At 39.3% G+C, this 14596-nt stretch overlaps 1 protein-coding gene across 3 annotated transcripts in view; it reads left to right on the top strand.

Annotated features, from left to right (window-relative positions):
* LOC109425701 (uncharacterized) overlaps window positions 1-14596 on the top strand; it is a 499193-nt gene that overhangs the window by 422473 nt on the left and 62124 nt on the right. The window contains exons 6-9 of one of the 3 annotated variants that reach the window (XM_062853000.1): window positions 1913-2108; window positions 2186-2398; window positions 2476-2706; window positions 9935-11533. The exons of the other annotated variants lie outside the window; for them this stretch is intronic. Of the exons in view, the coding sequence (XP_062708984.1) occupies window positions 1913-2108; window positions 2186-2398; window positions 2476-2706; window positions 9935-10077 (783 nt within the window). The 3' untranslated portion in view covers window positions 10078-11533. Of the gene's footprint in view, window positions 1-1912; window positions 2109-2185; window positions 2399-2475; window positions 2707-9934; window positions 11534-14596 lie in introns of those variants that run through there. 3 annotated transcript variants of the gene reach the window in all.

Genomic DNA, 14596 nt, shown 5'->3' with positions numbered 1-14596 from the left:
TCACCAGATAGTGGTCGGAGTCGATGTTGGCGCCACGATAGGTCCTGACGTCGATAATGTCGGAGAAGTGCCGTCCGTCAATCAGAACGTGGTCGATTTGAGATTCCGTCTGCTGTGGTGATCTCCAGGTGTAACGATAAGGGAGGCTGTGTTGGAAAAAGGTGCTACGTATGGCCATATTTTTGGAGGCGGCGAAATCAATGAGTCGTAGGCCGTTTTCGTTCGTTTGCTGGTGGGCGCTAAACTTACCAATCGTCGGTCTGAATTCCTCCTTATTATGTATATTATGTTCACTATTTAACGATCTTATGTAACAGTATAAGTATAATTTCAATAAACTCTGAAAATATCGGAGGTGTTATCAGAGGCTCTGATTCAGAGCAACCGACAATGCATAAAAAATAATCAAAAACAAACTATTTTTATTTAAATATTTTTAAAATATCTCAAATGAACGGGAAAAAATCAATAATTCAATAAAATTCAATCTGCCAAAAATTATGATTATTTAAAAAAACATTCGGAGACGTTCTTCAAAATAACAAAATAAAATGAACGTGTTCAGTATTTTTGAAAAAAAAAAAATGTGCTCAATACTGTCTGTTTTCAAGTGTTTTTTTTCTATGGAACACAACATAAACGACGCCCAGCTAAAACGAAGTCGCATATGATGTAGAATAGGATGCTAATGTGGGGCCATTTGCGTACGTACTTCCATTTATTCACGTGAGAAGTGTACGCATATTGCCGCCACTTTGGCATCCTATTCGAAATTATATGCGATCGTCTATTGGCTGGGCGATCAGTTTTGATATTTGTATATCTTTATTTACTAGTTGAGGTCAAGTAAACCGTAACACCACATTGAGAACCACTACCACGTCGTATGATGTAGGCCAGCCACTGAAGCTCAAACCAGGAAACAAAGAAACTGAAAGGATCCGGTCCAATAAATTTGTCTTCGCAATCATGTACCAAGCCAAATCCACAGAAAGAGAGAACAATAGGAAATGCTGTACCGAATAGAAATGCAAAACAGTTCTGCGCCAGCTCCCCTTCGAGGAAAAACAGCCAAAAAATACACATAACAGCAGACAGTGTTGCGCCGTGTTGATTTTGTAGCAGAAAGCGAAAACCGGGGAGTGAACCTCGCGGGAAAACTCTTTTTCCGAAAGGTGGCTCCCGTGAGGAACATGGGAAGATGTGGTGCTCAGGCAATTAATTGTGCCACTTATCGGCTGATGATAATCGTTTGCGGTGGCGCGCCACAGCGGTAGAAAAGGGGTGGAAATGAGTTTTTGTCTATTCTTTGTTTTTACTGGAAGGGATTGTACTTCCCTCAGGATAGGATGAAAGTACAATGAAAAAACCGGAAGCTATGAAAGATAGGGACACAGAACGGAATGTAATTAGGATTTCAATAATGTGATGGTTTGGTAGCAGCGGAAACAAAGGGCGTGAAAGGGAAACCCCTGAAGAAAACCCAATTACAACACTTCAGAGGGTGCTTTTACCGATAATTGGGAAGATTTATGGGTCAAGTTTGGCGTCGGTAGATAATTTGAGGAAAGGAACAATAATTTGCTCTAGGTGAAAAATCGATTCGATTTAGGAGGTTTGTCAGAAATTTCGTTAGTTTTTTTTTTTGTTTTCCGACTTTTTGCACATTTTGTCATGTATTGTGCTCAAAAAATGTAGCTGGATAGCAATGGCTACAAAAACTGACTAAAAACTAGACAACGACTAATTTTAAAACATCGCATCAGGCTTCTCATCCAATTAACAAAACATTGAATGTAGCTAAATCAATTTTTCTTTTTGGTCCGTTCCAACAAAAAACGCGTACCCCTTCCCCATTTGAACCTTAATCCCATGCGTAAAACCGAAACGGTCAAAATAAAACCAAAACTAGGTCCTGAACCCACTGGACGCCCAGTGTAACGTCCAACGCGATGACGCCATCTGTGTAAGTCAGCTGAAAAACGCCAAGGATATCGACCGTGCTCTGCTGCAGGAGAAACCCGACGTTAAGATCTTCCTGCCATTCCGATTCTATCTCTACCGACCGGAGGAACTTTTCCAGCCGAACACCTACAACCGGTTCCTTGGTATGAATGACTCCGCACTTTGTAGTTAAAGACCATCGAACGGCTGTGTCTGTAATGAATTCCTTATACGCTTTCAGTTGCCCCCACCGGAGACCACGTAATCTCGTTGATTGACGAAATTTCGTACCTGTCTGCTCCGGCTCCGCTGCTGTCGCAGTATGACGATATCAACCCGGAACAGTTCTGCAATGGTGACAACCGGCCAGCGGATTGCGGTGCCAACTGCATGTGTACCCACAAAGTCGACATCCCACTGAATGCGATCGTGGAGGTCGTCCTGGTAGATGAAGGTGAGTAGTGTTGTCAACAACCACGCAATGAGCTGAAGTTCGATGAACTAATGCTATGTTTCTTTACCATTCCTCAGTCCAACAACCGAATCTGAGCCATCCGTTCCATCTGCACGGTTACGCGTACAACGTGATCGGTATTGGACGTTCGCCCGACTCCAACGTGAAGAAGATCAATCTGAAGCACGCGCTCGACCTTGATCGCCGTGGGCTGCTGCACCGACAGTACAACCTGCCGCCGCTGAAGGACACCATCGCGGTGCCCAACAATGGCTACGTGGTGCTGCGTTTCCGTGCCGACAATCCTGGTAAGTTGCTGTTGGGTTTTGGGTTTTTGGGTGATCTCAAGGACTCTTCAAAGGCTTAGGAATTCCTTGAGCGATTTGGTCGGGCTTGGAACCTGAATTCGCTACGAAATTCCTCTGAAGATTTCTCAAATATAAGAGTCTTCCTTGAATACCATCCTGGATTCCTGTTAAGATATCTACAGCTTTCGTAGTTTCTCACGGAATTTTTCCAGTAATTTCCCTCGCAGTTCTTCCTGGAATTTTGAAAATGTCTCCCGAAATTCCTCACAGGGTTTTTGCACGAGCTTTTCATGGGATCAGTGCAATATGCTTCCAGTGTTTCTTGTTGGATTCTTTCCGGAGAATCCTACATTTTTCCAATCCTACATTTTTCCAAAATTCTTCAGGAATTTCTGTTATTGGTTTTCCAGGATGACTTTTCGACAGTTTCTCCCGGGATTTTTTGTGAGATTTCTGAAGCTGCTCTTCCAGGTAGTTTTCCGGAACTTTCCTTGGAGCTCGTTCCGTGATTTCTCTTAGAGGTTCTCAGAACTGTTTTTTTTTCGAATCGATACATTTTTCCAGGATTTCTTCTGGAGTTCCTCTCGAAATTTCTCCAATAAATCTTCACAGAGTTTCTCGTCAGATTTCACCTGGATTCCTTCCAATATTTCCCCAAAATTCTTTAAAAAACATCAAAGATGTATCAATCAATTTCTTACATGATTCTGCTATAAGAAAAACCTCAAAAAGTTCAAAAATTTCACGTAGTTTTTCAGTTTTGTCTTCAAGAAGCTTCTTCAGACAGCCCTGAAGTTCTTCCCGGGACTCTTCAAGAATTTTCCCAAGAAGTGTCTCCAAGAACTTCTCGTAGTGTTCCTTGAGTAGTTTCTTTAGAAGCTTCTCAAAGAGTTGCTCCGGGCTTCTCTACCGGAGTTTCTTCATGAACTTCTCCGAATGCTCCAAATTCTCTAGGGCAACTTTTGAAATATTCCCTACAAATGTTATACAAAATTTCAAAAGGTTTACTTGAACTTCTCAGGGATTTCCACCAGAAGTTTTTTTTTTTTTCAGAAATTGTTCTAGTATTTTCCCAATGATGTCAGTAGGAACTCCTCAAGATGTTCACCCAAAATATTCTTAAGGAATACACATAAGATGCGACGCGAGACAGGACACAACAATTACAGTTCTTACAACATATTAAAAGGATTTAAATTTACCTTTTAAGTCGACCGGTTTCGGGCTCGACGTTGCCCATTGACAGGACGACGTCCACTAATACAATCGTACTGCGCACAGTACTCGTCGAAGTTGTTGTTAAACGCAGTACGATTGTATTAGCGGACATCGTCCTGTCGATGGGCAACGTCGAGCCCGAAACCGGTCGACTTAAAAGGTAAATTTAAATCCTTTTAATTTGTTGAAAGAACTATAAGTGTTGTGTCCTGTCTTGCGTCGCATCTTATGTGTATTGTCGAGGTTCTTACGTTAGCACAAACCTCAAGAAATTGTAGTGATTCTTAGGGAGTTTTATAAATTCTGAAAATCAGTATGAAGTTTCTGCACAAATGCTTTCTAGTATTTCATTTACAAATTTCTTAAGAAGTTAAACTAGAAGTTACTACATCAGAAGACCAACTCCAGAGGCAGAGGAGTTGCTGTAGAAACTTTTTCATTTTTTTTTTTAATAAAAAAATAGAGAATTTTTCTAAACATCCATTCAAGATTATCTTCAGAAATTTCTCAAGGAAAAAAGTTATTCAATAACAGATAAAGAAATTTGAAAAACACTGACCATTTGTTGATGAATTTACTTAGATTCTCAGAAGAAACACATAGAGAAATGTTCAAAAACATCTCCAAGGAAGAGGTCTAAGTATTTCTTAGAGGAACTCCTGGAACGATTTTTGAAATAACTCCTAGTGTTTGTTTTTAATACTGAGACATTACCGCATATAGCCGAGGCGGTAAACGCACGGGTATTCAGCATGACCATGCTGAGGGTGACGGGTTCGATTCCCGGTCGGTCCAGGATCTTTTCGTAAAGGAAATTTCCTTGACTTCCTTGGGCATAGAGTATCTTCGTGCCTGCCACACGATATACGCATGCAAAATGGTCATTGGCAGAGGAAGCTCTCAGTTAATAACTGTGGAAGTGCTTATAGAACACTAAGCTGAGAAGCAGGCTTTGTCCCAATGAGGACGTTACGCCAAGAAGAGAGAGAGAGAGAGAGACATTACCGCAAAACCTCTTGAAAAAATACCTGAAATTCCTGAATGAATCCCTGTCTCGCCACTGTTCCTGAAGAATTTTCTTGAAAGAATATCTCAAGGAATTTCTGCGGGAGTTTCTTCATGAGTTCATATGAATGTTCGAAATTCTCTAGGGTAAGCTGAAAGATTACCTAGGGTATCGCGCCACTTGGGCGGTGGCTTCTATATTCGTCTGTTTTCCACTATAACTAAGTCAATTTTGAACCAATTGACTTGAAATGTTGTACAGAGGTAGATACTATACCTATTTCACCACATTCCAAAAGTTGTGTCAATTGGTTCAAATTTGACTGAGTTATAGTGGAAAACAGACGAATATAGAAGCCACCGCCCAAGTGGCGCGATTCCGTACAGCTTTTTTATAGGAACTTTAGAACGTTTACGTGAGTTTCTCATGTACATATATCCACCAGCGGTTCCTTTAGAAATTGTTCTAGAATTTTCCCAATAAGTTCATTAGAAACTTCTCAGAATATTCATCCAAAATTTTCGTTGGGAGTTTTATCTATCCATTCTTGAATTCCGCAAAAAGTTTCTATCCAGTATTTGTTTAGAAATGTCTTAAGGAGTTCAACAAGGAGTTGCCGTAGAAACTTTTTCATGAGTTGTTTCATAAATACTTTATGAATTCTTTCGAGAATTCTACCTGAGTTTCCAGTAATAATTCTATCCTGCAGGAAATTCTCCAGAAAATCTTCCAACAATTACTCCATTAGTTCTTTCAGAAATTCCGTCAGGAGTTTCTCAAAAAAAAATACAGGGATTCCAAAAATTCATACAAAACTACCTTAAAAAAATTTCTCAAAAAAAAATTAAAAACACATGATGAAATTTTGAAAAGAATTTCCCTGGATTCTCTGAAGAAACTCCTACAGAAATGCTAAAAAAAAACTTGTAGATAAATTTCCGAAGAACCTCCAAGAAAGAGTCTCAATAGAAACTCTTAGAAGCATTGCTAAAACAATTTCCAATAAAAAAATTCCTCTGTTTTTTTTTTATTCTGAGACAATATTACAAAAACTCCTGGGAAAATTTCCGTATGATGGACTTCTACAGAAATTTCAGAAGAAATTATTGAAGGAACTCCTGTAGCTGTACTAGAAGGGCCTTCTATAGAAATATCAGAACGATCTACTATAGGCGCTTCAGCATAAATATATGCAGGACACCCTGGAGTCATTAATGCTTGTACAGAAATACCCGAAAGAATTTCTGAACTCATTCTGTGAGATTTTTTTGGACAAAATGCTGCATAACATTTTGATGATTTTCGTGGAAGATTTTCTGGTGTAAATTTTATGGTGGCTCCTGTGAGGAGCATGGGAAGACGTTAACATTAATTTTACCATTATGTTAGAATAACGTAAAAAAACTTCTATACAACCAAAACTTGTGCTGCCGTAACTCTTATATGACATGTGTGTTGCTTGGGAGGAATTGTACTTCCCTCAGGATGGATACAAAAGATGAAAACGGAAGCTATGAAAGATAGAAACGGCTAAGAAATGTTGTTAGGATTTCAATAATGCGATGGCTTGGTAGCAGCGAAAGCAGAGGATGTGAAAGAGAAAACCCAATTACAACACTTCAGAAGGTGCTTTTATCGATAATTGGGAAGATTTGTGGGTCAAGTTTGGCGTCGGAAGAAAATTTGAGGAAAGGAGCAATAATTTGCTGTAGGTGAAAAAATGATTCGATTAAGGTGGTTTGCCAGAAAATATCCGTTGTACTTATTACGCCTGTTCTTAACTAAAACGAAACGAAAGAAAACCTTCGGACAAGAAATAGATTAAGTTGAATACTAAAAGAGTTTCTTAACTTAATTCTGTGAGATTTTTTTGAAAAAATGCTGCATTACATTTTGATGATTTTCGTGGAAAGAGAAATTTCTAAAGCAACTCCCGGATCAATATCTAAAAAAAAATCTTTCAAAGCTAATTCCTGGGCGAAACCCTGCAGCCATCCCTAAAGGAATTCTTATAAGAATTTCTGATGAAACCTCTAGAACTTCAAGTAAGATTATTGAAGCTATTTCTTGAGAAATTTTTGAAAGTTTTGAGGTATTCTCGGAATAATCCATAAAGTAATTCCACAAGAAGTTCATACAGTACTATTTTTACATCTGAAAGGATTTCCAGGAAAATGCTTGAGAGAATTCTCTGAGAAACTTCCCAAGGAATTCGAGAACATATCATCTTAGGCTTCAGTTAATGTTATATTGAAGTTTCTTCAGAATTTTTAAGCAGTTCCTTGAAGATTTCCTCCGGGAGTTTCTTTCAAAAGGTACTCCAGAAATGTTTCCAGAAGTTCCTCCAATGGTTACTCCGGTAGTTTTTAGATTAACGATTGAAATAATTAGTTTAGACCTGACCTTAATGCAATCATGAAGGAATTATTTCATATTTCATATTTTGAGGAATTTCTAGACGACATCTCAAAAAGGGATGCAATTAATAAAAAACTTCTGAAAAGTTTTTCAAAAAACTCCTAAAACAAGTCCTAGGGAGTTCCTTGATGGAACTCTTGGAGGTATCCCTGATGAAATTCCCCTGTTTGGAATCCCTTATAGAACTCCCCCAAGTGAAATTCCTGGCGGAACTCCCTCCAAAAGAATCCTTTTTGAAACTTCTCCTGGAGCAATCTTTGATGAAAATCTTGGAAGAATCGCTGACAAAAAAAAATCGTGAAGAAAACTCTAAGAAAGAAGTCCTTTAAAATTACAGGGAGAATCCCATGAGGAATTCTTTCTGAAGCGATCTCTGAAAGGAACTTCTCCTTGAAAGAATTGTTGAAGAGTTCCCTAAAGAAATTCTTTCTAGATAAAAATTCTGAAGAAACTCCCCCTGTAGGAATACCTACTTCTACCGTTATCCCTGATGAAAATACTCCAGGTACAATCTCTATAGGAATTCCTTGCTGAAGTATCTGCAAAGAAATCCGAGAAAATTCGCGTAATACTTGTTGAAAATCTTGGAAGAATCTCTGATAAAACTCCTGAAGAAATTTCTGAGGGAATTCCTACAGGAATCCCTGAAGTAAATACCAATGAAATCTGAGAAGGAATCCTTTTTAAAAATCTAGGAAAAAAACTCCTCGTGGAGAAATCTCTGAAGGAACTCCTCCTGAAAGAACTACTTGGAGAAAACTATCTAATGAAATTCCTATAGAAACTTTCACTGAGTTTTAGAGGAATCACTAATGATACTCGCCTTATTATCTTTTTCTCTAAGAATTCTTCTTCGAAGAAAATTCCACTGAATTCCCTGAAGAAACATTTCCCGAAAGAATTTCTCTTGCATGAGTCTTCCAAGAAAGTCTTGAAAAACGCTAAAAAAACTTTTGCTGAGGAAAGAAACTCTTAGAGGAAGTACGTCACAGTCCTAGGGGAGAGGAGAAGTTTATGAAGGTGCGACAAACCTTGTATTAGAAATAGGAAAACCCCGTACGAAGAGGAAGGGATGGTCGAAAATTCCCAATTTTAGCGAGACGTACTTAATGGATGCTCCCTTAAGAGCTTTTTATGAAAAAAAAACCTGAAGAAACTCCCTCTGAAAAAAGTTACTACTTCTGTAGCAATCCCTGATGAAACATCTGGAAGAATCAGTGATGAACCTCTTCAAGAAACCTCTGAAGAAGTTTCTGAAGGGACCCTTAAAGTATCTGATACAAAAATCCACGAAAAAAAAACCTTGAGGAACTCCTCTTGGAGCAATCTCTGAAGTGATTCTTTTTGGAAGAGCCTTTGAGGAAACTCCTCCTGGATGAATCCCTGAAGGAAGTTTGGAAAAATCTATGATAGAATTTCTGGAAGGTTCCCTAAATGAACTTTTGTAGGAATCTTTGAAGGATCTCTTTCTTTAGAAAAAAAACAGCTTGAAGTAACTCCCCCTGTAAGAAGTAACTACGCCTGGTGGAATTACTGATGGAATTCGCTTTTGATAGATCGTTTATGGAACTCCTGGAGTTCAAATCCCGCAATCTCTGTTGAAAATTTTAGAGGAATCTCTGATAAAACTCCTGCAGAAATATCTTAGGAAGTTCCTAGAGGAATCCCTGAAGTAAACGCCAAAGAAATCTAAGAAGGAATCCCATGAGAAACTGCTCCTGGAATGATCTCTACAGGAATTCTTCCTGGAAAATTTAGGAAGAAAACTCCTCCTGGAGAAATCTCTGAAGGAACTCCTCCTGAAACAACTTTTTGGAGAAAAATTCCTAAGGGAAATCCTGGAAAAACTCTCCCTGATTCTTAGAGGAATCACTAATGATACTCACTGAATCCCTTATAGAACTCCTGGAGAAATCCCCTCCGATGATACTCGTGGAAGAATTACAGAAAAAAAACTCTTTGAGTAATTTCCGAAAGATGTATCTGCCTAAGAAATCCTGGAAAAACCCAATGAACGACTGCTCCTGGAGCAATGTCTAAAGAAATTCATCTTGGTAGTTTGTCATCCTGGAGAAATCCCCGAAGCAACACCTCTTGAAAGAATTCCTTTGAAAGAGCTCCTCCTAGATGAATGTCTGAAGAAAGTCTTGAAAAATTCACAGAATAATGTTTGGATGGTGGAATAAAGGGACTGTTGGAGGGAACTTGGAAGGATCTCCTGCTCAACTCCCTGGAGAAAAAACTCTTTCTGGAAAAAATCTTCAAGTAACTTCCCCTGAAGAAAGTAACTAATACTAGCAGAATCCCTGATTGAACTTGCTTTGAATGAATCCCTTAAAGAACTCCTGGATAAATCTCTGATAAAAAAAAAACAGGAAGAATCACTTATGAAACTCTTGAAGAAATCTCTGCAGAAACTCTGCGCTCTGAAGGAACATGCACTTGTATTCCTCTTGGAGCCCTGAAGGAACTATTCCTTTATGAATCATGAGGGTTTTCAAACAACCCGGTAGTAAAGCCTCTATAAAATTATAAAAATAATTTATTAAACATACCATTAACCGCGACTTCCCCTCCATTTTTCAGGCTTCTGGCTGTTCCATTGTCACTTCCTGTTCCACATCGTGATAGGCATGAACCTGATTCTCCAGGTCGGTACGCTCGGGGATCTGCCACCGGTACCGCCGAACTTCCCGACCTGTGGCGACCACTTACCGCCAATTCAGTAAACCGTCGAACGACTAATCCGAATCTATAGCTAAAATCGTGCGCGCGTGAAATTCTTATTAATACACTCGCGTACCACAGAGAACCTTTTCGACTAATCGCTACTGCCCGAGAAGAAGAAGACGACAAAGAGAAAGTACACTAGTCGAAAATGTCATATCTAGGAAAAATGTTAAGTTTATCGATCCCCCTCGATGGCGAATCCAGGATGAAAATCACGAATTCAAAAAATTCAACCCATTTCGTTTAGACACAGAGAGAGAAAGATAGATGCGAGAAACTATTTTATTTTATATTTTTTCTAAAGTACGATTCTTACCTAGGGTTAGTCGAACGAAAGAGAAAGAGAGAGATACCGAGAATACTCCACAACCACAATTACCATACAAACATACCGACAGTGTTTTGTTTGGACTTTTATAGACAGAGATTTTTGTTTTAATTTATAGTGTTTTGTTTTGTAAGTAAATTAATTCTTAGCTAGAAAAATCGATGCTCGGAAGGAGAGCGCGCAGGATGCTATATCATAGGTACCATCGCACACATACACACGCACAGCTGAACCAGGTTGAAGACTCTTCTTTTGAGTGCTGTATTTCTTTTCGCCTTTCATTTTCCAAATTTCTTTAAAAGTAGTTTTTTTTTCTTTTCTTGTGTACAGAAACCCGTGTGACGCCATATTTATTTACCTGTGTAAACAACTTCTGTATTCTGTACTTGCTTTACTTTCCAGAGAAACCAGAAAACTACTTCCACGATACTTTTAAGATGAGATTTATGGTGAACTTGCGTGTAAATATTTATAATACTCAAACAAACTCATGTGGCTTACAGTTTAGAAACAATTTTGGAAACTTGCATCATTTCATCTTACTTCATGTCTAGCGCTGGAAAATTCTACTTTGAAACCAAATTTACCCTATCACTGCAACTTATACTGCGCACACATATCACCAGAATGAACCACCATAAAAGCGCTGTAAATTATTCCATTTTTCATATCAAATTGCACATGAAACTCACTGAAGTTCAAAGTTGTCTTCATTTTCGTACATTATTTCGCAAAATTGAACACATATAAATGGTGCAAGCCTTCCGCCACCCGTTAGTTTCTCGAACTGTAAGTTTCACCCATTTATCATATAGCAGATTTTTTATCGTTTTTTTGTTCTTTATTCTTCCAAACTTTTTGTTCGAGTGTTTTATTACCAACCTAGACCATCCATCCATAATTGTTTTATTTTTAAATAATGACTACACCGCCTTAAATTGCGATAAGGGTTAATCCAACGTCTAAGGTCAACCACGCGGCAGTAGACCACGGGAACGCGAGAAAGTCATCCAATTTATGAAACTGTAAATCGAGCTGCCATTTTCTCCGTACACCGTATTCTACTGCCAAGATAAATCTTTAGAAAACGATTAAAGTGTGTATAAAATTTGTGTACATAAAAATAATTACTGCTTTTTACTTTCTTATCTGCACCCATTATCCTAATCACCCTATTTTCCCACTCCCACCCCGTTTTCCTCCATAAGAGCACCCTGATTGTGTGGGGCGTCCATAAACCACGTGTATTTTCATACATGAGAAGTCAACCACAAAATTAAAAATCTAAAAAAGTATGAAATAAGGGTTGAATATACCCCGAACGCAGTTTATGGACAGCCCCTGACGTGATTTTGAGAAAATTTCCACCCAACCAAATACCGCACCCAATGACTGTTGTAAATATATTTCGTCCCAGTTTTTGCTCCCAGAATTCGGTTCCACCTGTACATACACAAAACCAAACTTCCAGAGGGCAGGGAAAGAGCGAGCAAAATATAAATTAAATGTAAATGAGAACGGTGAAGTTTTTGCTCACTTTTTCCCACATTTTGCCCGGCTCCACCTCTTCTTCTAAGGCTATCGCGGGGGCTGGCTAATGGCGATCTGATCTTTTGCCTTTTTTCCTCAACACCTCCTTTGGCTGTGAATAGAATCCATCGCCGGTCGGGGAGGGGTTATAGCAAAACACCCTCATGAACACCTCACCACCAGGTAAGTCGCTTAAGCCCGGATTGTATATAAAAGTGAAACTGGAGCCAGGAAAGTGAAATCAATATTGCACCACCCGCTTCTTCTAGGTACATGGGCTCGTCGTGGCCCAACCATTTCTTCAGGCCGATGATGCAAAATTAATTAGTCGGATTATAATTTCAACCCTTACGCCACCCGAAGGGAATACGAAACGAAAGAAAATGCGTTCTGCTGCCATCCGGTTTTCCCAACTTGTTAAAACTGCCAGGTCATTCCTGGCAATCCTTTAGGGCCAAATGATACACTTCATCGCTGGGGAGCGATGTCATTCACAGCACCACAATTCCACAGAAAACTTTAAATTTCCCTTTATTGAGGCAATTCTCCTAAACACGATATACACTATACAACTTATCTCCAGTCCAGTCAAACACTTTGAAAACTTATTATAAAGCTAACAAACAACGGAAAACTTTTTGCCTTATGCTTTCGACGCCTTGCCGAATGAAACCACCTAACGTGCTCTATTCTGGAGAACGAACGAAACAGTAGAACAATTGAGAAACTATATCGAATGGACAAAGTTTGCCGAATAATTGCCTTAAACTAGGCGCTGCCGACCAGGCTCTTGAACTTTTGCTCCCCGCCAGACTCGAGGAATCGTACCTACGGTCCCAAGGAATGGGCAGTGGGAGTATTTTCTAGCTTTATTGTTGCATTTTATTTACCGGTGAAAGCCTTCATATTGGCAGGAATTGCAGGCATGAACTTTTTAAATAGTGACACATTTTGTTGTTGTTGATTTAGTTGGGACATATAAAGACACGGACACCGTCTTCAGCCAGAGGCTGTACAGAATGAATGAAAATTAAGAAGAAACTATTCTTATGAAAAGCTTCATCTCCAAAACGGGAATCGAAACTTCACCCCATAGCATAGTGCGATTAGAAACATGATGTCCCTAACTGCACGGCTATGCGGCTCAACAGTTATCTAATTATCTTTCTAAAGAAACTCTATGAAGCGATCACCACCACCTTAGCTGTTGGGCCGCCATCTTGGATATTCTAGTTGCCAGTTTTGGACTCCGAATATCTTCTTCATACCAAATACACCCATAAGGCATGGAGAGCCTAATTCTGTGATTCCATCTTGAATTCCTCCAGAGATTCCTTTAAGAATTCATCTAGGGATTCCACCAGACATTTCTTCGGGAATTTGACCTGGAATTTGACCAAAGATTCCTCCCGTGATGGTTCGAGTGCTGTTTTCGAGTTTTCCTTCAGGAATTTCTCCAGAGATCCTTTAAGATATTTCTGCAGGTATTCCTCCAACTTGAAGAAATTTTGGAAATGTTTAGTAGTATTGAAAATATGGTTCAATGAGTACACCACAAAATATAATAAATGGATTTCTTCAGGAATTCTTCCTGGGATTCGTCCAAGAATTCCACAAGGGATTCCTCCAGCATTTTTTTTATTTTTATTTACGTGTATTTTAACTTAGGCTAATTCGTCACTCTTCTCAGAAATTCCTCCATGATTCTTCTGGGAATTCCAGCATGGATTCCTCTAAAAGTTCTTAGGATTCGTCTGGGAATTCCTATAGCAATTTATCTAGAGATTCCTCTAGGAATTCCTCCTCCAGAGATTTCTACAGGTATTACTCTTGTGATACCTCAAGGAATTCCTCTAGAGATTCCTCCAGGAATTCTTCCTGAAAGTTTCACCATACTATACATTGCATGGTGAGACCCTAAAAGATTTCCTTGAAGTGCTACTGGAGCACTTTTAGGAGGAATTCCTGGAGGAATCTTGTGTGTTCAATTTGTGCTGGTTTTTTGAAGTTCGAAAATAGTCGAAAAACACTAAATTGATTTGATGCACCTCTCAATGGATTTGGCTGAAATTTTGACCAGTTTCTACTTCTAAGATGCCAATCAAAAAATGGGGATGTACTTGAGAATCAGCGAACATTTTTGAAAAAGGGGAGAGGCCTAAACAGGGATTCCCAAAGGAATTCCTCTAGAGATTTCTCAAGGAATTTCTCTGGAGATCTTTCTTTTGGAGAATTCCTACAGGCATGTCTCCAGAATTTCTCCAGGGGTTCCTCAAGGCACTCCTTCGGATTCCTTCAGAAATTCCCCCAGGAATTCCTCCCGGAATTTATCCAGGAATTATTCCATGTGTTCTTCCAGGCATTCCTCTAGGTATTCCTCCAGGATTTCATCCAGGCATTTCTCCAGGGACTTTTCCGGGAATTCCATCAAGAATTTCTCCAGGGATTGCCCCAGGGATTTCTCCAGGAATTCCTCCACGAATTGATCCAGGAATTCCTTCGGAAATTCCTACAGCAATTCCTCCAGGAATTTCCCCAGGAAAACCTCCTGGAATTTATTCAGGAATTCCTCTAGGATTTTTTCCTGGGATTTCTCCGGGATTTCTTCCAGGGTTTCCTCCAGGAATTCCCCTGGAAACTCATCCAGGAATTTCTTCGTA

This window comes from Aedes albopictus, chromosome 2 (assembly GCF_035046485.1).
Source record: "Aedes albopictus strain Foshan chromosome 2, AalbF5, whole genome shotgun sequence".
Classification (NCBI taxonomy): domain Eukaryota; kingdom Metazoa; phylum Arthropoda; class Insecta; order Diptera; family Culicidae; genus Aedes; species Aedes albopictus.
This window is presented reverse-complemented; position numbering and strand designations above follow the sequence as displayed.